At 43.6% G+C, this 23,916-nt stretch overlaps 1 protein-coding gene across 1 annotated transcript in view; it reads left to right on the top strand.

Annotated features, from left to right (window-relative positions):
• The window catches only part of PITPNC1 (phosphatidylinositol transfer protein cytoplasmic 1), a 318,864-nt gene that overhangs the window by 140,943 nt on the left and 154,005 nt on the right, over positions 1 to 23,916 (top strand). The window contains exon 2 of the mRNA XM_073005099.1: positions 15,049 to 15,197. Coding sequence (XP_072861200.1) covers positions 15,049 to 15,197 — 149 coding nt within the window. The remainder of the gene's footprint in view (positions 1 to 15,048; positions 15,198 to 23,916) is intronic.

The following is a 23,916-nucleotide window of genomic DNA, read 5'->3' as shown; positions in this document are numbered from 1 at the left end:
TCTTAAAAACATGTTAAATGAAAGGAGTCAGTGACAAAAGGCCATGTATTTTATGATTCCATTGATATGAATGTTCAGAATGGCCACATCCATAGAAACAGAAGGTAACTTAGTGGTTGCTGGGGCTAGGAGGAGAAGAGAATGGAGGATGACTGTTAGCAGGTATGGAGTTTCTTTTGGAGATGATGAAAATGTGGAATTGGATAGCGGTGATGATTTCACAACCTTGTGAATATACTAAAAGCCACCAAATTGCATATTTTTTCCAAAAAGTATGGGAAACATCTATATGTTCAACTACAGAGCTTAAAGTCATCTTTAAGATTACTTTTTCAACAGTAGCTGTCACCTAAAATAGAATAAAAAGTGACTTGATCTGCCAGCAAAACATGAAAAATGCAAATGATCAAGAATGGCTTTTTCACCCCAAATTGTTGGATATAAATTATGTACATGCAATTTGTAAGTAAGCTCTGTGGGACTCGGTTGCCTTCTATGTTGCGATTCTGTAATTTACTACATTCCTGGACGGGCCATCAAAATAATACTGAAAGCAGCTTCTGTAACAGAAATAGAAGTGCTTTTTCAGGTCATGCCTACCACCACTCCTGGGTTCCCTAAGGTAATAATTCATAGCTACCTCTTTGTGGTGCCCTTACAAAGAGTGATTTAACTGTTTGTAAAGGTGTTTGGACCTTTTTGACATTAAAGAGACTTACTGAATGAAACTTATCTTATGTTTGCAACCAGAATATTTCCAGGGAACACCTTCCAGCCCCCTAAAAATTAACCATCTTAGCTTATCAGTGTTTAATCGGGACCCTACTGATTGACTCTTCTGGTTTAATTAAATAATGGGGTTGAAATCCCTACCCGGGCTGTCTCAGTACTTATTTGGAAGAAGGATGTGAAATACCCAAGCACCACCTAAAATGGACTTTGCAAGAATAAGTGGTCCAAGGGAGAACCTAGAGTTGACCTTAAAACATCCTGTAATCATGTCACATCTGTTAGGATGGCTGTTATCAAAAAAAAAAAAAAAAAAAGTAAAATGATGGGCCAGCCATAGTGGCTCATACCTGTAATCCCAATACTTTGGGAGGCGAGGCAGGAGGATCAGTTGAGACTAGCCTGGGCAACATAGCAAGACCCATCTCTACAATTTTTTAAATTAGCCAGGCATAGTGCTGTGTGCCTGTAGTCCTGGCTATTCCAGATGCGGAAGTGGGAGGATCGCTTGAGCCCAGGAGTTTGAGGCTGCAGTGAGCTATTTCACACCACTGCACTGTAGCCTGGGTGACAGAGCAAGACCCTTTCCCTAAAAGTATTTTTAAATATAAAACAAGTGTTGGTGGAGATGTGGAGAAATCAGAACCCTCCTGCATTGCTGGTAGGGATGTAAAACTGTGGAAAACAGTTTGGTGGTTACTCAAAAAGTTCAACATAGAATTACCAGATGATTGAGCAATTCCACTTCTAGGTCTGTACTCAAAATAATGAAAAGCAGAGACTCAGATACTTGTATACTCATGTTCACAGCAGCATTCTTCTTTTTTTTTTTTTTTTTTTTTTTGAGATGATGTCTTGCTCTGTCCTCCAGGCTGGAGTGCACCGGCGCGATTTTGGCTCACTGCAACTTCCACCTCCTGGGTTCAAGCGATTCTCCTCTTTCAGCCTCCCAAGTAGCTGGGACTACAGGCATGTGCCACTACACCTGGCTAATTTTTGTATTTTTTGTAGAGACAGGGTTTCACCATGTTGGTCAGGCTGTTCTTGAACTCCTGACCTCAAGTAATCCTCTTACCTTGGGCCTCCCAAAGTGCTGGGGTTACTGGTGTGAGCCACCGTGCCCAGCCAGAAGATAGAGTTTTTTAAATGTAGCAATTCCTGGAAATGTATCAAACTTACTGTTTTCCCTATCTTCACTGACTACCTCAGGAGAGCAAGAGTTGACACCCATTTGCTTTCTTCAATCTGTTATCTGCTTCTTTTTACCAAGGAAGAAACACTCTTAGGCCAACCATGGCCTCCCTGGCACCAGCCACACACCCTCTCTGGCTACAAATGCCATCCATGCCTGTGGAACCTGGGGCTTCTAAGTGGGCTGAGCAAAGATGCTGGAACTTTCCAAGTCTCAGTCCACATATATAATTTGGTTATAACTCTCTCCCAGTCTTGCTAGGTAGTTACCAGAACCCCAAAACCACTTGCCAAGCCAGCTAGCATTTAAGTAAGCAGAGGAGTCCGGTGACCCTCAAATATCACTGAGATCTTGTTTATCTAGGCATGAAGTGCTTTGAATAACTCTTTCAAAACATGAAGAACTCCCGTTGTTCAATTGTACCTGAAGCAGCAAGTGCTTCTCTTTGCATTCCCTTTACCCTCTGTTCTCAGAAGGTCTCAAAGACGCTGAAACTAATTGCTGTCATTCCTGAAAGATTTCTGCTTTTAAGTGGTACTGCGGCTTCCCTTGATGCTACCAGCCATTTTCATTAAGGATTTCATAAAGGCTTGACTGACAGGTGCATTAGGCTTCACAAACAACGGTTCTTTTCATTCTGGAAAGGCCTTGCTACCTTGGTAGTGGATGGATCTCTCTGCCGGGAAGACCTCTGTTTATGGGGCTAAGGTTACAGAGATGACAAAGGGGTCACAAGCGGATGGCGCAGGATACGTTTCCTGGGAAAGCTCTATCTTGATTTTCCCCCTTTTTGGTCTTGTGATTGACTGTGGGTTTATGTTCTGTAGTAAACACAAGAGCCTTGATTGCTCACTAAAGGTCAGACTTGTCAGCAAACCTCTCCATTAACTTGAGTTGCGATCGGTTTCACATTTCCTGGCAAACTGTTAGAGACCTCTGATGAATGCATCGGTTTCTTCAGTCTTCTGTCTTCAAGGCAGAAATGCTCAAGAAATCCCCTCTCTTCGCCAGACACCAAGCGTATCTTGTTTGCAGCTCTGCATCCAGCATCTACAGGGCTTGGCATACACGTGAAATGCATGTTGAATGATGAACCAGAGTGCACAGGACCCTTAAGAACTGATACCATCTCCACAGCCAACGTGTGAAGAAATCCCATGTTCTGCTTCTAGAGCCAACTGCCCTTGTGGTTTTGAGTTAAGTTCTGGCAGTTCCTGCCTTTGGTCTCTTAATCGTTCGTCATGGGCTCCCACTAATGGCTAATTTGCTCAGCTTGTCATTTATAAATACAAGGACATGACACCCACTGCCTTAGCCAGTGCTTATAAAGTAGCCTATAGTGCTGCATGTTATCATCTTGGCTTTTCAATTTATGAGTCGAGTGAATTCTCGGGGCTCGAACATCACCCCTAAAAGCGAGTCAGTGTTGGAAGAAGCAGCAAAATATACATGCACTCTTACTTGCATAGACTGTGAAGACTATTGTTACTCTCCTGTACTCAGTCGAGTAGATTATTCTCCTCCATGGTCGAGTGCCCTTGAGACGATTTGCACAGTCTTACAGCAGCCGCAGGGATAGAGGTTGTGCTGGCACCAGCACGAAGCATAGCCTGAGCCCTTCCCTTCGAGTTCAGTTGCTCTGTTTCTATTCAGTTCAGTCCAGAACTTAGGATGGGTTAAGCATCAGCATCCAATACAGTTTATATTAGTTTGTCACAAAAGGGGGATTTTTTTGAATTAAGTGTTGATAACCCAGCTTCTTCTTACATCTTTTTATCAGCTTTTTCATTCCCATACCCTGGCATAATGACACAGGTATTACGTAAACAAGACACCTCCGAGGGCTGCTTATAAAAACTCAAGAGAGAAGATAAATATGTGATGATGCACTGATATCCTGAAATATGAGCTGCAGGTTTGTGTTTTCTTTGTGGGATCGGATATTGGTTTTCATGGTTTATTGACCTGCCTGAGAGACATCTGACAAAACACCCAAGAACTTTACACCTTTTTTTTTTTCTTTTTTAACCTTCCTGTCTACATGGAGAAATCTACACATTGAATCACAGGGCTTGGAAGACTGAGGGCTTAGCCAGTCATGTTCTCAGCTTGGGCAGAACCCAAATCAGATCCAGCTGTTGGAGGTAAAAATATACGCTGCTTTCCCAAAGGAAAAAGGAATTGGAATTGGTCTCGCTGTAGAGTTACTCTCGGGCAGAACTTCGGGATAAGGAGCAACCGGAGAGGGTAGACGGTGAATGTGATGTTCATGTGACATTCATGTTCATTGAGGAATGTGTTCTCATTGAGACCGGATCAGAACGCATTTAGGTTCAGTTAATTACTCTTTCCTTTCTGCCGGGTCTTTGTCTGCAACATGGCCCATGTAGTCAGTACCTTGTTCCGTGGGAGCATCACCGACGGGAATCCTCCAGAATGGTCGTATATTAAAGACCTCTCGGGCTGGGTGTGGTGATTCATGCCTGTAATCGCAGCACTTTGGGAGGCTGAGGCAGGTGCATCACTGAGGTCAGGAGTTCAAGACCAGCCGGACCAACATGGTGAAACCCTGTCTCCACTAAAACTACAAAAATTAGCTGGGCGTGGTGGCACACGCTTGTCATCCCAGCTACTCAGGAGGCTGAGGCAGGGAAATTGCTTGAACCCAGGAGGTGGAGATTGCAGTGAGCCGAGATCACACCACTGCATTCCAGCCTGAGCAAGAGAGTGAAACTCCGTCCCCCACCACCAAAAAAACAAAGACATCTAGGCTTAGGGCACAACAAGCAAAGAACTCCCCTGGTATGGCAGGAATCAGGGAATCTCATGGAACATTGTTTCTCCAGGGAGTCTTTTTATATTTCTCCTAGTCTTCTAGGCTCAATACCTTTCATGAAGCTTCTAAAACAAAGGTTCATCAAATAGAAATAATTTTAAAAATTATTTCATAATAAACTAAATTTTTTTCATAATCATAAAGTAATTGTTAGATGGTTACCTTGAGGCATGAGCCATACTCACTGATAAATGACAAGTTCTGAGCCTTTTTCATTGTGATCAAATATACATATCATAAAATTTACCATTTTAATCTTTTTTTGTTTGTTTGTTAATGGGGGTCTCACTTTGTTGCCCAGGCTGGAGCGCAGTGGCATGATCATAGCTCACTGCATTGCAGCCTAGAACTCCTAGGCTCAAGCGATCATCCCACCTCAGCCTCCCGAGTAGCTGGGACTACAGGCGTGTGTCACCATGCCCAGATGATTTTTAATTTTTTTGTTTTTTGTAGAGACAGCGTCTCCCTATGTTGTCCAGGCTGGTTACCAACTCCTGGGCTCAAGCTATCCTCCCACCTCAGCCTCCCAAAGCACTGGGATTACAGGCATAGACTACCATGTCTGGCCCACTGTAACCAACTTTAAGTGTATATTTCAGTGACATTCAGTACATTCACATTGTTGCAAAACCGTCATCACCATCTACCTCCAGGAGCTTTTTTTTTAATCATCCTAAACTGAAATGCTGTACCCTAAACACTCCATTACCCACTCTTTCCAGCCCCTGGCAGCTACCGTTCCACTTTATGTCTCTTCGAACTTGACAGTTCTAGCTGCCTCATCTAAGTGGAAATTCTCAAGCTTTTTATAATACTTATGGGAAGTAGTCAATCTGACTGCCGTCTAATGAAATTTTTACAGAAGGAAAAGATAGTTTTGAGCAGATGGTCAAGTTTCCTTTGGTTTTGGCATTGTGCAAGTATATGGCAGTTGCTTCATTCTCTTATACTTTCTGGAACCCGCAGCATAACAGGGATATGAATGAAACAGATCTGCAAGTCACAGTCAGACATGTGGCCAAGTAGAAGGAGCAGTGGCGAGGGCAGTTGGTGTACAGTTTTATTATACAATTTACGAAGCATTTTAATTTTTAAGTTTTTTTTTCTCACTTGATTCTCACCATGTCTTGTGAGGTATTCTGTTAGTTTCGTTTTAATGATAATAAACTGTGGCTCAGACAAGTAAGTCATCTAAGGTTACAAAGCTAGTCAAAGGTAGAATCAGGACGCTGGCTTCACGTTTTCATTTTTAAAACCCCATTGCTTTCCATCACAGCCCACTGTGAACAATTATCACCTCTCTGGAGGCCCAGGTAATAACCAGTCCTCAGGAAGGGAGGGCCTCTCCAAATGCAACCCTAATTACTAGTGCTCTACCTCACCAGCTTGGAAATACATGGAAACTCTCTCTTTTTTTATTTTTTATTTTTTATTGAGACGGAGTCTCACTTTATCACCAGGCTGGAGCACAATGGCGCGATCTCTGCTCACTGCAACCTCCTCCACCTCCGGGGTTCAAGCGATTCTCCTGCCTCAGCCTCCCGAGTAGCTGGGATTACAGGCACACACCACCACACCCAGCTAATTTTGTATTTTTAGTAGAGATGGGGATTCACCATGTTGGCCAGGATGGTCTCAATCTCTTGACCTCATGATCCGCCTGCCTCAGCCTCCCAAAGTGCTGGGATGACAGGTGTGAGCCACCACGGCCGGCCACATGGAAACTCTTGACCTCCCTCCGAAGTCTGACCAGCCAGCCTCCAGAGTCTTGGTGAAGTCTTGGTGGGGCATCATTGCTCCACCCTGAATCCAAGTTGGTCTAGATTAGGGTCTAGCCTGGCATTTCCATTAGGAGAATGTGAGCCACGAATGAAAAGCACACATGTAATTTTAAATTTTCTTTTTTTTTGAGACAGAGTCTCGCTTTGTCGCGCAGGCTGGAGTGAAGTGGCATGATGTCGGCTCACTGCGAACTCTGCCTCCCGGGTTTAAGCGATTCTCCTGCCTCAGCCTCCCATGTAGCTGGGATTATAGGCGCCCACCACCACATCTGGCTAACTTTTGTATTTTTAGTAGAGATGGGGGTTTCACCATCTTGATCAGGCTGGTCTTGAACCCCTAACCTCATGATCCACCTGCCTCGGCCTCCCAAAGTGCTGGGATTATAGGCGTGAGCCACTGCGCCCGGCCTAAATTTTCTAATAGCCACATTTTTAAAAGTGTGTAGAAAGAAACACATAGGCTGGCTCACAGTAGCTCACACCTATAATCCCAAAACTTGGTGAGGCTGTGGTGGGAGGATGGCTTGAGACTAGGAATTTGAGGCCAGCCTGAGCAACATGCAAGATACCATCTCTATAGAAAAAATATAAAACTTAGCTGGATGTCGTGGTGCTTGCCTGTAGTCCCAGTGGACTCAAAAGGCTGAGGTGGAAGGATTGCTTGAGCACTGGGGGTCAAGGTTGCAATGAGCTACCGTCATACCACTGTACTCCAGCCTGGATGACAGAGCGAGACCCTGTCTCTAAAAAAAAAAAGAAAGAAAAGGAAAAAAAAAAAAAAAGCAAGTGAAGTTAATTTTAAATATATATATTAGTTAACCCAGTATATAAAAAATATTTCAATCAACATAAAAATTATTAATGAACTATTTTGCTTTTTTTTTTTTTTGTAGTAAGTCTTCCAAATCTAGTGTGCATTTTAGACTTAAACAGCACTCCCAAGACAGATGCTAAATTTTCATTGGCAGTACTTGATCTTTATTTAGAATTCATAAAATTCCCAGTTGAAAGAGTAGATTCACATACCCAAAGTGTTTCAAACATATATGAAGGTTTTCTAATAACGGAATCAAGCACCAGTCTTAAATTTAAATTAATTAAAATGAAAGAAAATTTAAAATTTAGTCCCTCTATTCCATGGGCCACGCTTCAAAGGCTCAGTAGCCACACATAGCAAATAGCTTTGGTCCTGGGCAGAGCAGATCTAGATGAACTGCTGAGGGTGACCCAGACTGGACCCAGCCATGGAATAGAACAAGGGTCTGCAAACTTTTTTCTGTAAAGGGCCAGAGAATAAATATTTTCAGCCTTGGGGGTTACATAGTATCTCAAAGTATTCAACTCTGCCATTGTAAGTGAAAGCAGCCATAGAATGAGTGAGCATTGCTGTGTTCCAATAAAACTTTATTTACAAAGCAGGCACCAGCCTGCATGCTTTGCCAGCCATTAGACTAGAACATTTGTCCTAGGGCCTTAGCTGTGCTGTGGGATTACCAGAAAAACAGACAGCTCTCACCTCTAGCTTTCTGAGACGAGGTTGTCAAAATCTGGACTCACTGGATCTCCTTTCCTGTGTGTAATTAGAATTTTGACACCACTTGGTGTGAAGCAGTGATGGGCCGGAGTCCTGCGTAGTTTTATCCTTCAGGCACTCTCTGCAGTGGACAGTTTGTGCGTCCTGAAGCAATTGCTTCCCCGTGCTTTAAGGTCCATGTATTGGTAGCGGAGAAAGCTGGAAGAAAGGCTTCAACAAAAGCGTTAATGGTGATGTGAAGAATGCAGGAAACTTCCAAGAAAGCCAAATGATATCACTCTCTCCTTTTCCATCTATCCACATAGCCAGTGTGAGGCAGGAATCACACACATTTCACAGCTGGGTAAATATGTGATTTCACATTAAATCAGAGGGACAGGTGTTTCTCTGTGCTTGTTAGGTGATGTGGCATCTGCTCATTTTGATGGTAAAGGCCAAAGTAAATAATAAATTCTGTTTCCTGACCTGGGGCCTTGAGGTCCCCAGGCAGGGAGTAACACCACCCAATTTGGGAATCTACATTGCAAAGCCATGGTTCCCGCTGTTCACCTTGTGATGTTTGGAAATGGTATTGGGACTAATGGAGGGAAAGAAAGAGGACAGGAAGGGAAGGCATAGAGATGGGTTGGCAGGAAGATGGCACCCACTTGGTGCTTTAGGGTAGGGGATTATGGGAGGCTGGTTTTGCAGAAACTCTGAGACACGGCAGCTGGGGAAGGGTGAAGTGAAAATCAGTCATAACTTAGAGCTCTGCTGACCCAAAAACTTTGGATCCAGTATTTCTTCAGGCGTGGCTGATGTTGAAGGTATTGTTAGCACTCATTTGATAATCCCTTACTGTACTCAGAAGTTTTGGCTTGGGGTTGCCTTTGTTAAAAATCAAGGTTCAAGATTAAATGACTTGGCTGGGTGCGGTGGCTCATGCTTGTAATCCCAGCACTTTGGGAGGCTGAGGTGGGAGGATCACCTGAGGTCAGGAGTTCAAGATCAGTCTGGCCAACCTGGTGAAACCCTATTTCTACTAAAAAAAAAACCAATAATAATACAAAAATTAGCCAGGCATGGTGGCGTGTGCCTGTAATCCCAGCTACTTGGGAGGCTGAGGCAGGAGAATTGCTTGAACCTGGGAGGCAGAGGTCGCAGTGAGCCAAGATTGCACCACTGCACTCCACCCGGGTGACTCTGTCTCTAAATAAATAAATAAATAAATAAATAAATAAATAAATAAATAAAATATATATATAAAAGTTTGCAAAAGTTCAAACTAATGAAACTGCTGGGCTTCTTCAGCACATTATGCAACTCTGCCTTGCCTCAAATTTTGCAGCTCTATCAAGTATACAGTGCAGTGTGTGGGGAAAGATCTGGATCCCATGATGTTTTTGACTATGGAGGTAATTATTTGGAGTCGCTGTTGTGACGATAACTCACAGAGGTTCAGTCTGCAGCATGGAACTGTCTCTAGTCATGATTGCCTGTAATGATGATTACCCAAACTCTGGCATTATAACAATAGATTTTACAAAGTTAGAGCATAATTGCTCCACCATTCCTTACATGTGCACATACTCAACAACTTTGATCTTTCAATCAGATTTTTGTTATTCATCTTCTGCAACAGCAAAGGTCAGAGGCAGTAGCTTTCTGCCACCTCCCTCCCCACTTTTTAAATTATAATGAGGCCTAGATTTTTAAAGCATTTAACTTGGTAAAGAAATAAGAGCTGAAGTTGTGTGGACTAGAATGAGTACAGGCCTCTGGGGGGTCAGAATCCCAATTCTGACATCTAGAAACTCCGTAACATGGAGAGAGTCTTCAGCCTCTCTGCGACTCACCTTCCTCGTCTGTCAGTACCCACTTGGCCAAATCATTGAGAGATTAGAAATGAATATAGGCGGCCATGCGCGGTGGCTCATGCCTGTATTCCCAGCACTTTGGGAGGCTGAGGCAGGTGGATTACGAAGTCAGAAGTTCGAGACCAGCCTGGCCAACATGGTGAAACCCCGTCTGTACTAAACATACAAAAATTAGCTGGTGGTGGATGCCTGTAACCTCAGCTATTTGGGGTGGCTGAGCAGAGAATTGCTTGAACCCAGGCAGTGGAGGTTGCGGTGAGCTGAGATCTCGCCACTGCACTCCAGCCTGGGAGACAAAGCAAGACTCCATCTCAAAAAAAAAAAAAAAAAAAAAAAAAAAGGAATATAGGCCGGGTGCAGTGGCTCACGCCTGTAATCCCAGCACTTTAGGAGGCCAAAGTGGGAAAATTGCCTAAGGCCAGGAGTTGGAGACTAACCCAATGAGACCATGTCTGTACAAAAGTTAAAAAATAAAAATCAACTGGTGTGGTGGCACACTTCTGTAGTCCCAGCCACTCGAGGGGCTGAGACAGGAGGATCGCTTGAGCCCAGGAAGTCGAGGCTGAGGTGAGCCACTGAACTCTAGCCTGGGTGACAGGGTAAGACCCTGCTGCTTTTAATTTTTTTAATTTTTTATATATTTTATTTACTTAGTTGTGTGTATGTGTGTGTGTGTTTGGTTTTGTTTTGGGGTTTTTGTTGTTTTTTTTAAGACAAAGTCTCCCTCTGTCGCCCAGGCTGGAGTGTAGTGGCGTGATCTCGGCTCACTACAACCTCCACCTCCTGAGTTCGAGTGATTCTCCTGCCTCTGCCTCCCGATTAACTGGGATTACAGGCGTCCACCACCACACCCGGCTAATTTTTGTATTTTTAGTAGAGACGGGGTTTTGACATGTTGACCAGGCTGGTCTTGAACTCCTGACCTCAGATGATCCGCCTGCCTCGGCCTCCCAGAGTGCTGGAATTACAGGCATGAGTCGCCGCGCCCAGCCAGACCCTGTCTCTTTTAAAAGAAAGGCAAAAGAAATATAAAGCACTTAATCAGTGCCTTGCACTAATGGACAATGAATAAAATGCTATATCATCATCATCATCAGTTCTATGATCAATTCTCAGGCTTTCAAGGCTTTAGAATCTTTCTATGTCTTTGGATGTTGTGGCCTTTATGCAACATACAAGTTTGGAGCTGGTGGTCAGGGATATGGTATTTTCACTAAGTTAGGGATGGAGCTTTATAAGAAATCAGTGTAAAGGAGGAAAAAAGAAACAGGCGTCCTAAAGACAGAACGTGTGTTGCTGAGCAAGTGCTCATGGCTGCCTTCGCCACCTTCTGCTACAACGGTTCTCAGCATTTACGTGCATTTCAGAAAGATTCCCATTCTCTTCTCCCTAGAGTCTGAATGGAGAAGGTCTGGAACAACCTGAGATTCAGCATTTTTAGGAGTGTCTCTGGAGATTTTGAAACAGGTGGTTTAAGGACTTTCTGTCTCTTCTCCCTCCCCCAGATGAGGAAGTGCTGCTTGTGTCTGCGAATCAATATGAGATTTAAAAACAACAATAAAACCACTGCTCCTGGAATGGTCCAGTTCCCATGGCCACGACCAGCAGAGTGGGCCTGATTTCCTTAGGAGGGGAAGAAGTGACGGCTGCAGAGTCCTTGACCACCTCGGTGTCTGGGCTCGAGCATCCCGCCACCCCCAGCGTCTGCAGGTCACCCCCAGACTGACGCCATCTCAGTGAGCTAATGCCAGTGTCTGCCCTGCGCCGGCTCATTCAGCAGCCACTGGAATGATCAATGAGGCCGGCCACCCGGCCCTCCATCGCTGCCGGTGAATCAGCTGCCTCAGCCATTCGCATCTCTACTGAGCAGGAAGCGCTCAAGCTGAGCCAGCCAGGGCTGACTGGCGTCTGGCTAATGGCTTTTCTATGTCATGCACTGACCTTGATCCCATATGTTTTTCATACGTGAGTGGGTTGGAGCGCCTGAAGATGGTCCAGTGGTGGAAATAATTCGTCTGCCAAGCCCCTCACCGAGGTCCTGGGCAGTATTTTGGTTTAGGGGTATCTGCTTCTGAAGCAGAAACAGTGCTTTTGTTTAAATTGAGGTGAAATTCACATAGCATAAAATCAGCCAAGTTAAAGGGAACAAGCGGTGGCATCTGGTGGGTTCACAATGTTGTGCAAAACCACCTCTATCCAAAAACACCTTCCTCGCCCCAGAAGGAATCCCTGTACCTGTTGCGTGAGTGTACTAGGGCTGCTGTAACAAAGTGACACAAACTGGGTGGCTTCGACAACAGAAATTTGGGGCCAGGAGCGGTGGCTCATGCCTGTGATCCCAGCACTTCGGGAGGCCGAGGTGGGTGGATCATTTGAGGTCAGGAGTTCAAGACCAGCCTGGCCAACATGGTGAAACCCAGTCTCTACTAAAGCTATAAAAATTAGTCGGGTGGTGGTGGCGCATGCCTGTAGTCCCAGATGCTTGGGAGGCTGAGGCAGGAGAATCACTTGAGCCTTGTAGGCGGAGGTTGTGGTGAGCCAAGATCGCACCACTGCATTCCAGTCTGGGCAACAGAGTGATACCCTGTCTCAGAACAAACAAACAAACAAAAAGAAATTTACTGTCTCACAATTCTGGAGGCTAGAAGTTTGAAATCAAGGTGTCAGCAGTCTTGGTTCCTTCTGGAGGCTGTGAGGGAAGGATCTGGTTTGGACCTCAACCCTTGGCTTTATAGATGGCCGTTTTTCTCTCCACATCATCTTCCTCTATGCCTGCCTGTGTCCATGTCCAAATTTCCCTTTATTATAAGGACACCAGGCATTTTGGATCAGGGCCCACCCTAATGACCTCATTTTAACATGATTACCTCTGTAAAGACCCTATCTCCAAATAAGGTCACATTCCAGGTTACTAGGGGTCAGGACTTCACAGTATGTATTTTGGGGGGCACGTGATTCAGCCTTTAACAACATTAAGCAGTTTCAGTACTTTGTTCCATCCTATGGCTGAATAATATCCCATTGCATGTAAGCATTTATTTTTTGAGCCCCAAGTACAAAGCAACTGTCAGTGAAATCTCCACCCCCTGGGTAGTGTGTGCCCGTCTGTATAAGGTGGCATGTTGCTCTCACAGGTATAGCTCACAAATCTGCAATCTGTAAACTTTTTCTTACTGTCTTCCTCCTTGAAAAACTGTTAGCCTTTATGAGCAAAAGTCAAAGCAGTACTGGACTAAGGGAAGAGAGGTCAAGCTTTTGATCCTAAAATTAATTTTAAAAATTGATTTCAGGCTGGGCGCAGTGGCTCACGCCTGTAATCCCAGCACTTTGGGAGGCTGAAATGGGCGAATTACTTGAGCCCAGGAGTTCAAGACCAGCCTAGGCAACATGGCGAGTCCCCGTCTCTACAAAAAATACAAAAATTAGCTGGGCATGGTGGCACGCACCTGTAGTCCCAGCTGCTCGAGAGGCTGAAGTGGGAGGATTGCTTGAGCCTGGGAGTTGGAGGTTGCAATGATCTGAGATCACACCACAGCACTCCAGCCCATGTGACAGAGTGAGACCCTGTCTCAAACAAAAAAAGATGATTTCATCTTTAAATTTTATTTTTCCTTTTCCTGGTCTTATCCCCAGCACTCCCCACTTCCTGCAAGCACAGGTGCACACACACAGACCCGTGCACTCATACGTTCACATTAAGAGTATTTTCATGTGACCATTCTGGCGAGGGGCGTGGCACAGATAGGAGACACAGGCCTTTGAGAAGACCCAGACAGCAGCTTGCTTCCATTGTCATGGTTACTGGGCTCAGTCCCTAGGGCTGGCTGCAGACCAGAGCCTTTCAGAGCGTCTTCACACTCCCGTCCCTGCTCCTGCCTGAGAATGAGAGAGAGACCTTCGGGCACATGTGTCTTCTCAACTGTGAAACTAACCGCACTGTGAATTCTACATTTCATCGGCCCCCTTAATTTAAAATCTGTTTCTGTCTCTTATACAGACAAACAGGGGACTCGAATCCCTGCAGATTCTTAGGGAATAACCCCGAGTCCTCATTAGTTTGTTGCAGACTCAGGCCCCACTCCGCCATCCCAGAGGCGTCGGTGGTCATGACCCAGTGTCTGTCTCTAGTAGGGACGGCAGCAGGATCGCATCATCCTGCGTCCTGACTCTGAGCAGGGTTGTGCCTCATGCAAAAGTTGTTTAGTTTCCTCCTTCCTCTCTCCCCACCTCCCACTCTCTCTTTTCCATCAAGTTCATTTTGCCACTTTGAAAGTCCACTGGGGGAAGAAATGCCTGCTGACCCTAGGGTTTTCAGAGAGGCAGGAAGGCAGATAGAATAGCTCATACAGGAAGAAAGGACATAAAATGTTCATATAGTAGGCTGCTCCACATGAGCATTTTAGGGTAAGATAGGTGACTTTTGGGGCCTTGGACTGGAAGGCTCCACACTTTTCATGGAATTGGCTGAAAAGGAGCTAAAGGTGCTGTACGTGGTCCTCGGCAAGGAGCAGCCTTCGGGGGCTCAGATTCTGAACCTTGGCTCCGCTCATGGTGGGGCCTGGGCCTCTGGAGCTTTGAAAAGCTTCCAGGTGATTCTAATATCCAGCCACCTTTGAGAACCGCTGTTCTAGGAGACAGAAGCTTCCGGGAGAATTGTGCGTTTTGAGAGAGGGAGGATAGAAGCAGTAGATATCTAATGCTCCGTGTTCAGCAATGCCGCTAATTAAGCAGAAAGCAAGGGCAGAAATCACACACCCTTGGCTGTCTTAGGCCAAGCAGGACTCTAGCTCCATTTAACCCTGTAGAATGCAAAGGGAGACTCCAGTGTCTCCCTTCCCAAGGTTTCATCGGCTGCCAAAGCTGACAGACTGCCAGCCACCCCGCCGAGCATTTGCCAAGGTGATGGAAAATATTCACGGGAACACTCCGTCTCCACGTTCTACTCACAACTGGTTCTCTCCCTAGCTCCCAAGGAAAAGTAACATGAGGCCCATGTGGCTGCTTTCTCTTCTTAGCAGAAGGTGCTGATGTTATTAGTGGCTCGCCAAGCCGTGGTTGGAGGGGGATGTCAGGGGCATGCTGTGGGGGCTGACCTTTCTGTCTCTGACTCTGTTTTGTAGTACAAAATTGGACAGCTGTACATGATCAGCAAACACAGCCATGAACAGAGTGACCGGGGAGAAGGGGTGGAGGTCGTCCAGAATGAGCCTTTTGAGGACCCTCACCATGGCAACGGGCAGTTCACCGAGAAACGGGTGTATCTCAACAGGTGAGTCATGGCAGCCTGCGTTCTGCCCAGGAGCCCCTGCCCACCTGACCCCCTGGTGTGACAGTGAGGCTGTGGGTGTCTGGGATGAAAAGGTCACTTGGAAAGTAACTACATCCACAGTCTACAACCACCAATCTCATTGCTTTTGAAAGCAGAATCTGCCTGGCCAGGCGTGGTGGCTCACACCTGTAATCCCAGCACTCTGGGAGGCTGAAGGTGGTAGATCACTTTAGGGCAGGTGTTCGAAACCAGCGTGGGTAACATGGCAAAACCCCATCTCTACTAAAAATGCAAAAATTAGCTGGGCATGGTGGTGTGCATCTATACTACTCGGAAGGCTGAGGTGGGAGGATCACTTGAGCCTGGGAGGTTAAGGGCTGCAGTGAGCCAAGATCATGCCACTGTACTCCAGCTTGGGTGACACAGTGAGACCTTATCTCAAAAAAGAAAAAAAAAAAAAAAAAAAAAAAAGAAAAAAAAAGGAATATATTTTGTTGAAATTAACTGTCTGTTCCAGCAAACAAGTCTTACGTCAGCCATTTCATGAATACTTTTACCCCTACCTATGGCCTCTCCGATTGGCCCATATGTGATTATCCAGAAAGTATTTCCAATGCCCCTAGCTGGGCAGTGCCCCAGTTTATTCACTGACACCAGTGACTGTCCATTCTCAGGGCCTCGGACATGGTCAGACGTCTCTGAGAGGAGCCATATTTAGAGTCCCATTCTCGCCTTGGCCCCACTCCCCAGCAGCTTGAATTGGACTATTCCTTCTTGATGAGAGACTTTGGTTCCTGTCACTAGGGTGAATGGAAGTCTCCCAGACCCGTGTCCTGACAGTGAAGGGCATGAGCTGATTAAACTGATGTTTTAATTTGCCCAGAGATGCAGTACCAGGGAATTCCTGAGTCACGATGAAATGCAAATGAGATTGATCCCATTCATCTATTAGTAGCTGTGAATTCCCAGGCTTTGGAACCAGTTCAGTGTCCAGCCAGCTGTTGATTTGCAGGGGCAACTGAGCTCTGGGTCTGGCCTGGGCATGCTTTCTTTATAGAGACAGGTTTCTCAATATGCTGCTTTGGCATTCTTAGTGTGGAGGGTGTAAATCAAATCCTGAGCAGGTTTCTCCTCGGGGATCACCTCTGCAGGGCAAAGAGAAGTGAGGGAGATGCAGAAAAATAGAAACCGATGGAAAATTCCATTTCTTGGCATACAATTGCATTCTCTCAAGTTATTACCTGGAGAATGTTCCTTATATATGAAAATCAGGAAGAATTTTAGGAACTTTATAAGTTTTGCTGAAACAAAATAAGAAGCATCCAGCTGTCCCTGTCATGTCTGTTTTGTCATATCATATTTATTTCGTATTTATTTAAAAGAAGAGTAATAAACATTAGTAAGAGGGAAAGTTGTTATAAATAGATGTGGACTTCCAGTAATAGTAAGGAAAAAGATTAATGGGGACCCTCCACCACCTCCCATGACAAACAGGATGAAATATAACTATGTAAAGAAGCTGAGCTCAAAACAAAGAAAGGGAAATCCTCTGAGGCTAGAAATAAACAGGCAAACTGAAACCGGAATGGAAAGCAGACCCGCTAATGCTAACGAAGGGCACTGGGGGGACATCAGAAGAGTGTGGGTTCTGACATCTAGGGACTGGACATGTCATGCCCATGGGGAACAGAAATTAGGGTATCAGGCCCACATAAATGGAAAGTTGAAACTGAGAATCAGGCATAAAAATAATTTTTGACAATCAAGGGCTGAGAGAGTTTACTAACTCTGAGACCCATATTGAAAGAACTACTAAAGGATGTGCTGTAAGAAAGAGGAAACTGAGCCCAGGAAGAAGGAGGGGGAGTTCTAGAAGTAATAATAAATGAAGAAATTGATAAACAACTAGGTAAATCTTTGAATGGATGTAGGATGTTTTAAAAACAGTAATAATAAGACAACAATAGCACAGAAGATGGGAGGGTAATAATTATAGTAAAAAGCACTTTAAGGTGCTAATATTGTTTAGGAATTAGAAAAAATATTGATTAATTTTAGATTTTCCTTTTTTTTTTTTTTGAGATAGCCAGCTCTATCGCCCAGGCTGGAGTGCAGTGGTGCAATCTCGGCTCACTGCAACCACCACCTCCTGAACTTAAGCGATTCTCGTGCCTTAGCCTCCTGAGTAGCTGGGACTACAAATGTGCACCACCACAATGCCTGACTAATTTTTGTATTTTTTAGTAGAGACAGAGTTTCACTATGTTGGCCAGGCTGGTCTTGAACTGCTGACCTCAAATGATCCATCAGCCTTGGCCTCCCAAAGTGCTGCAATTACAGGCATGAGCCACCATGCCCAGCCTAATTTTAGATTTTCTGAGACAAGTATGCATATTCAAAATATAAAGGTAATCTCTGAAGGGGCAGTAAAATAATCCATAACCTCTGAGAGAAAACTTGATCAATCCACAGAGGGCCCGGAAACAAAAAAGAGAAGCCTACAAAAAGCATGATAAATAGAAAACACAAATTTGAATGGTAAAATGAAATGTCAGATACTCACTATAATTAGCCACCCTCGCAGCTAGAGATGGCCCATGTGACCTAGTTCTGGCCAATGAGACATAAGATTTTTCCTCCTTGATAAAAAGAGGGATGTTCAAGGAATAACTTTGCTATTCAAAGAGAATCTGTTCTGATGTATCCCCACTTCATGATTTGTGTGTAAGAAAGTGGGGAGTATGGGGGCTAACTGTTGGAAAGAACACTAATAGTGCCTACCAAGTGAACCTTGATAACAACACTGGACAATAACCATACCAAAAAGAAACTTATAGGCCAATCTCAGTTGAGAACATAGACATGAAAATACTATATAAAACATTAGCGAATAAAATACCTCAGAAAGTAATAATAGCAACAATGTATCATGACCTAATCAGATTTACCCCTGAAATTGATGAAATTAACATTTAATAAATCTGTGTACTTATTCGGAGTAAAGTCAGGAACACATTAAGGATCCTTGTTATTACCATGTCTGTCCAACATTGTGTAAAGGTCCTAGCCAATGCAATAAAACAAGAGAGAAATAAAGAGGAAAGGAAGAAGCAAAATGATCATTTGCAGATAACATGATTGTCTGACAGAAATTCCAGACATTTTTTACAGCTGTTGCCATCAATATGAGAATTCAGCAAGATTGTTGAGTACAATCCATATAGAAAAATCCACAGCATTATTATACAGCAGGAAAAATAGAGAAAATATAATTTAAAACATTTTTATTTATAATAGAAAAAGAAACAAAGTTACCCAGTAATCAGCCTACAAGATATGCAAAATCTTTTTGGAGAAAAACGTAAAACATTTGTGGAAGTCATTTCAAAAGCCCTAGACAGATAGTGAAATATACCATATTCATGGATGGGAAATGTTACAAAGTTGGCATCAAATCTCAACTCAATCTATAAATTTAATAAAGTTAACTTAAAATGCCAACATGTTGTTTTTAAAAAAATAGAACTGGTGCTGGGTACGGTGGCCCAGGTCTGTAATCCTAGCACTTTCGGAGGTCGAGGTGGGCGATCATGAGGTCAGGAGATTGAGACCATCCTGGCTAATATGGTGGAACCCCGTCTCTATTAAAAATACAAAAAATTAGCTCAGCGTGGTGGCACACGCCTGTAGTCCCAGCTACTTGGGAGGCTGAGGGAGGAGAATCACTTGAACCTGCGAGGTGGAGGTTGCAGTGAGCCAAGATCGTGCCACTGCACTCCAGCCTGGGTGACAGAGCAAGACTCCATCTCAAAAAGAAAAACAAAAAAAAAAAATAGAACTGGAGGAGATATTCGTAAAATTCATATGAACAATTTGGAAAGCTGAAGGAGGGACTTGACCTACCAGATGTCATTATAAAGCTAATTAACTAATTGCCTAAGTAATTATGTAAGTAATTAAGGCAGTGGGGTACTAGAGCAGAGTTAAACAAACTCATGGAACAAAGTAGCGCCAAAACAGATCCAAGCCATTATTAGTGCTTTGTATTTAACAGAGCTGGCATAAAATTATTGAGGGGAAGATGAACTCCTCAGTATATGATGTTGAGATGACTAGTCTTCTAATTGGAAGAATGACTAGAGCCCTCCTTCACACTACACACACAAATAAACTCCATGGCTGGGCATGGTGGCTCATTCCTGTAATCCTAACAATTTGAGAGGCCAAGGTGGGAGGATCAATTGAGCCTGGGATTTCAAGACTGGACTGGGCAACATGGTGAAACCCCATCTCTACAGAGAATACAAAAATTAGCCAGGTGTGGTGGCACACACCTGTGGTCCCAGCTATTCAGGAGGCTGAAGTGGGAAGATTGTTTGAGCCCTAGAGGTGGAGGTTGCAGTGAGCCAAGATCACGCCCCTGCACTCTAGCCTGGGCAACAGAGCAAGACCCTGTCTCAATAAATAAATAAATAAATAAATAAATAAATTCCAGATTGATTAAAAACCTAAATGTGAAAAAATCAAAAGAAAATATATGCAAATAGCTATATTATTTGGATAGTAGACTAGGACTAATTAAATAAAACATAAATAAATGCAATCATTAATATTACAATGCTAAAATTAAGAGCCTTTGCATAGCAAAAAACACACACAAAAAAAGTTAAAAAAAAAAAAAAAAACTTTGCATAGCCAAAGACACCAAAATTAAAAGAACCATCCCTGGGCCGGGCGCGGTGGCTCACGCCTGTAATCCCAGCACTTTGGGAGGCCCAGACGGGCGGATCACGAGGTCAGGAGATCGGAGACCATCCTGACTAACATGGTGAAACCCCGTCTCTACTAAAATACAAAAAAAATTAGCCGGGCGTGGTGGTGGGTGCCTGTAGTCCCAGCTACTCAGGAGGCTGAGGCAGGAGAATGGCGTGAACCCAGGAGGCGGAGCTTGCAGTGAGCCGAGATAGCGCCACTGCACTCCAGCCTGGGCAACATAGTGAGACTCTGTCTCAAAAAAAAAAAAAAAAGAACCATCCCTGCCTGGAAGTAAGTATTTGAAAATGCACATATAGACCAAGGACTAGTATTTAATTGAAAACAACAACAACAACAACAACAACTCTTAGAGATCCTTTTTTTTTCACTTTGAAAAAAAAAAAGACAAAATAATCCAATCAAAAGATGGGCAAAGAATTGAACATGCAATTCAGAAAAAAGGAAATGTGAATGGGTAATATATACATGAAAAAAGTTCTCACCTTATTAGAAAACAGGAAAACACAAAACAGCAATAGCATCCTCTTTTACACACATCAGACGGACAAAAATTTTAAAAATCTGCTAATGTCAGGTGTTCACAAAGATACGCGAAAACAACTCACTTCCAATGCTAGTAGGAGATATAAACTGATATCACCTCTTTAGAGAGCAATGAACGGCAACTGGAAAAGTTGAAAACATATATACGTTCCACTTAACAATTATATTTCTAGGTAGAGCCCTAGAAAAATTCTTGCACTGTACACAAGGAGACATTTACCAGGAGATTAATCCTAATGCTGTATGCAATAGAAAAGAAATGGAAGCGATTCAAATATCTGCGAATGGGAATACATTATGGCACATTCACATAATGGAAAATTCCACAGCAGTTCAACTTAATGAACCAGACATACTTTGATAAATTTCAAATGCACAGCATAATGTGCAATATATCAGCTGCAAAAAACAAAAACAAGGCCGGGTGCGGTGGCTCACGCCTATAATCTCAGCACTTTGGGAGGCTGAGACGGACGGATCATGAGGTCAGGAGATTCAGACCATCCTGGCTAACATGGTGAAACCCCATCTCTACTAAAAATATAAAAAATTGGCCAGGCGTGGTGGCGGGCGCCTGTAGTCCCAGCTACTCGGGAGGCTGAGGCAGGAGAATGGCGTGAAGCCGGGAGGCGGAGGTTGCAGTGAGTTGAGATCGCACCACTGCACTCGAGCCTGGGCGACAGAGCGAGACTCCATCTCAAAAAAGAAACAAAAAACAAATGTATATATACACATATAATATGATGCCATTTATATCTATTTTAAAGATACACATCATATTACTGCATTTATAGATATTGTTTACAGACAACCACATATGTAATAAAAGCATCAAAACATGGAGAAACCACCCTCACGTTGTGGTTACCTTTGGGAAGAGAGAGGAATGAGTTGGCGTGAGAGGAAACTTTACCTGTATCTACAACATTTTATTTATTTTATTTTATTTTATATATTTTTTTGAGATGGAGTCTTGCTCTGTCGCCCAGGCTGGAGTGCAGTGGCATGATCTTGGCTCATTGCAATCTCCACCTCCTGGGCTCAAGACATACTTGTGCCTCAGCCTCCTGAGTGGCTGGGATTACAGGCGTGTGTGCCCACGCCTGGCTAATTTTTGTATTTTTTAGTAGAGATGACGTTTCATCGTGTTGGCCAGGCTGGTTTCAAACTCCTTACCTCAAGTGATCCTCCCACCTTGGCCTCCCAAAGTGCTGGGATTACAGGTGTGAGCCATCACACTCGGCCTATTCGTTTTTTTAAAAGGAGAAAGTTCATCACAAATATAGGGAAATGTTAATTTGTTAAATCTGAATGGTAATGTTAAAATTCAGAAGTGTACATCAAAAATGGTCTATTTTACTGTAATTTAAAAATAAAATCGAAAATATAAATTCTGGGTGGCAGATACATGCATGTCTGTTACCTTTCTCTTGATTTTTTATGTATGTGAAATTCTCCACAATTAAACATAATATTTTAAAAGTAAATTGGGTGGAGAAATGGAACCTGCTTACTGTCAAAATTGGGTGGATTAGTGACTGATTGAATAACAAAAGGTACAGATAATGGATAGTGGCAACCAGGAGAGAAAATTCTATGTGTAACTTAGAAAATAATGTGATTTAGTAATGTGACTCAGAAGTCTGAACTTGGTCCTATTGGATTTTTTTTTTTTTTAAGATGGAATCTTGCTGTGTTGCCCAGGCTGGAGTGCAGCGGCACAATCTCAGCTCACTGCAAGCTCCGCCTCCCAGGTTCACACCATTCTCCTGCCTCAGCCTCCCGAGTAGCTGAGACTACAGACATCCGCCATTACGCCCAGCTAATTTTTTTGTATTTTTTAGTAGAGACAGGGTTTCACCATATTAACTAGGATGGTCTCGATCTCCTGACCTCGTGATCCACCTGCCTTGGCCTTCCGAAGTGCTGGGATTACAGGCGTGAGCCACCGCGCCCGGCCGGTCCTACTGGATTTTTTAAGCCAACATCTGGCTAAATATCTGGAAGATATCCTTTCCATACCCTTGAGAAACCCACAGCCAGGAAGGGTGATAACTTTAAAAGATTGAGTGAGGGCTAGGCACGATGGCTCACACCTGTAATCCCAGCGCTTTGGGAGGCCAAGGCAGATGGATCACTTGAGGTCAGGAGTTCGAGACCAACCTAGCCAACATGGTGAAACCCCGCCTGCTAAAAATACAAAAATTTGCCAGGAGCGGTGGCAGGCACCTGTAATCCCAGCTACTCAGGAGACTGAGGCGTGAAAATCGCTTGAGCCTGGGAGCCTGAGGTTGCAGAGAGCCAAGATTGCATCACTGCACTCCAGCCTGGGGGACAGAGCCAGACTCTGTTTCAAAAAATAATAATAAAAATAAAAATAAATAAAATAAAAGACTGAGTGAGGATCCAGAAAAACTTCAGTAGTTTGGAATTACAGGCCGTTTTCTATCAAGATGAAATTAAATAGGGGCAAGTGTATGGTCTTATCTTTGGATCCCAAAATACAAATTATGTAAGTATGGGATAAAATACTAATAACTTTGCAATGGCCTGTTTGAAAGAAATACAGTAGTTTTAGTTGACAATTCAATATGAAGCAATTATACATATATATATATGTATACACACACATTTACATACACAATAATTTATGAGTGTGTGTGTAATAGATGTACAACTGCAAACATTATTCTTCAACTGCATCAATAAAAGTAAAGTAAAATATCTAAAACCATGTACTTGATAATCCTGCCCAATTTTCCACTAGTCAAAACATACTTGGAATATTTTTATCTGTTCCTAAATGGCACACTTTAAAATGGATATAGACAAACTATATCTAGTAACTCAAGAACTAGAAACTCAAGTGATAGAATGACTGAAGAAATCAAGGATACTTAACCTGGAAAAGCTAGACTTGGGTGTATCATGGTGCCATTAGGTGGAGAAGAATCAGAACTATGTACGCCACAAGACCTCGCTTAGCAGGACCAATGGGACCAAGACCAGTGGGTAGGAATGCCAGGAGAAAGACTTTGGCTCAGGTTAAGGAAGACATTTCCAAGCACACAAACCATCTCAGAATGCCTTATAGTGGATTTTGCTGTTGCTGGAGGTGTTTCAGCAAGAGCGAGACCCTGTTCCTCAGGTTTGTCCTGAAGGAGATTCAGACATCTAATAGGCGGTTGAACATATTGGGTGGCTGGTTAAGGTGGACAACCTGGAAGATCCTTTTCAACCCTAACTTTCGACACTCAGACTATCTATCAGACATTGATTGTCCTGATTCTCTTCTAGCATGCACATGTAACCAATGAGGCACAAGAAAAGAAATATTTTTAGTTACGCTTGCACCATTCTAAACCAGGTCCACCATTTCATAATTTTAAAAAGTTCTTGG

This window comes from Chlorocebus sabaeus, chromosome 16 (genome assembly GCF_047675955.1).
Source record: "Chlorocebus sabaeus isolate Y175 chromosome 16, mChlSab1.0.hap1, whole genome shotgun sequence".
In the NCBI taxonomy this organism is placed as follows: Eukaryota; Metazoa; Chordata; class Mammalia; order Primates; family Cercopithecidae; genus Chlorocebus; species Chlorocebus sabaeus.
Note: the sequence above shows the minus strand (reverse complement) of the source record. Positions and strands in the feature narration are given on the sequence as shown.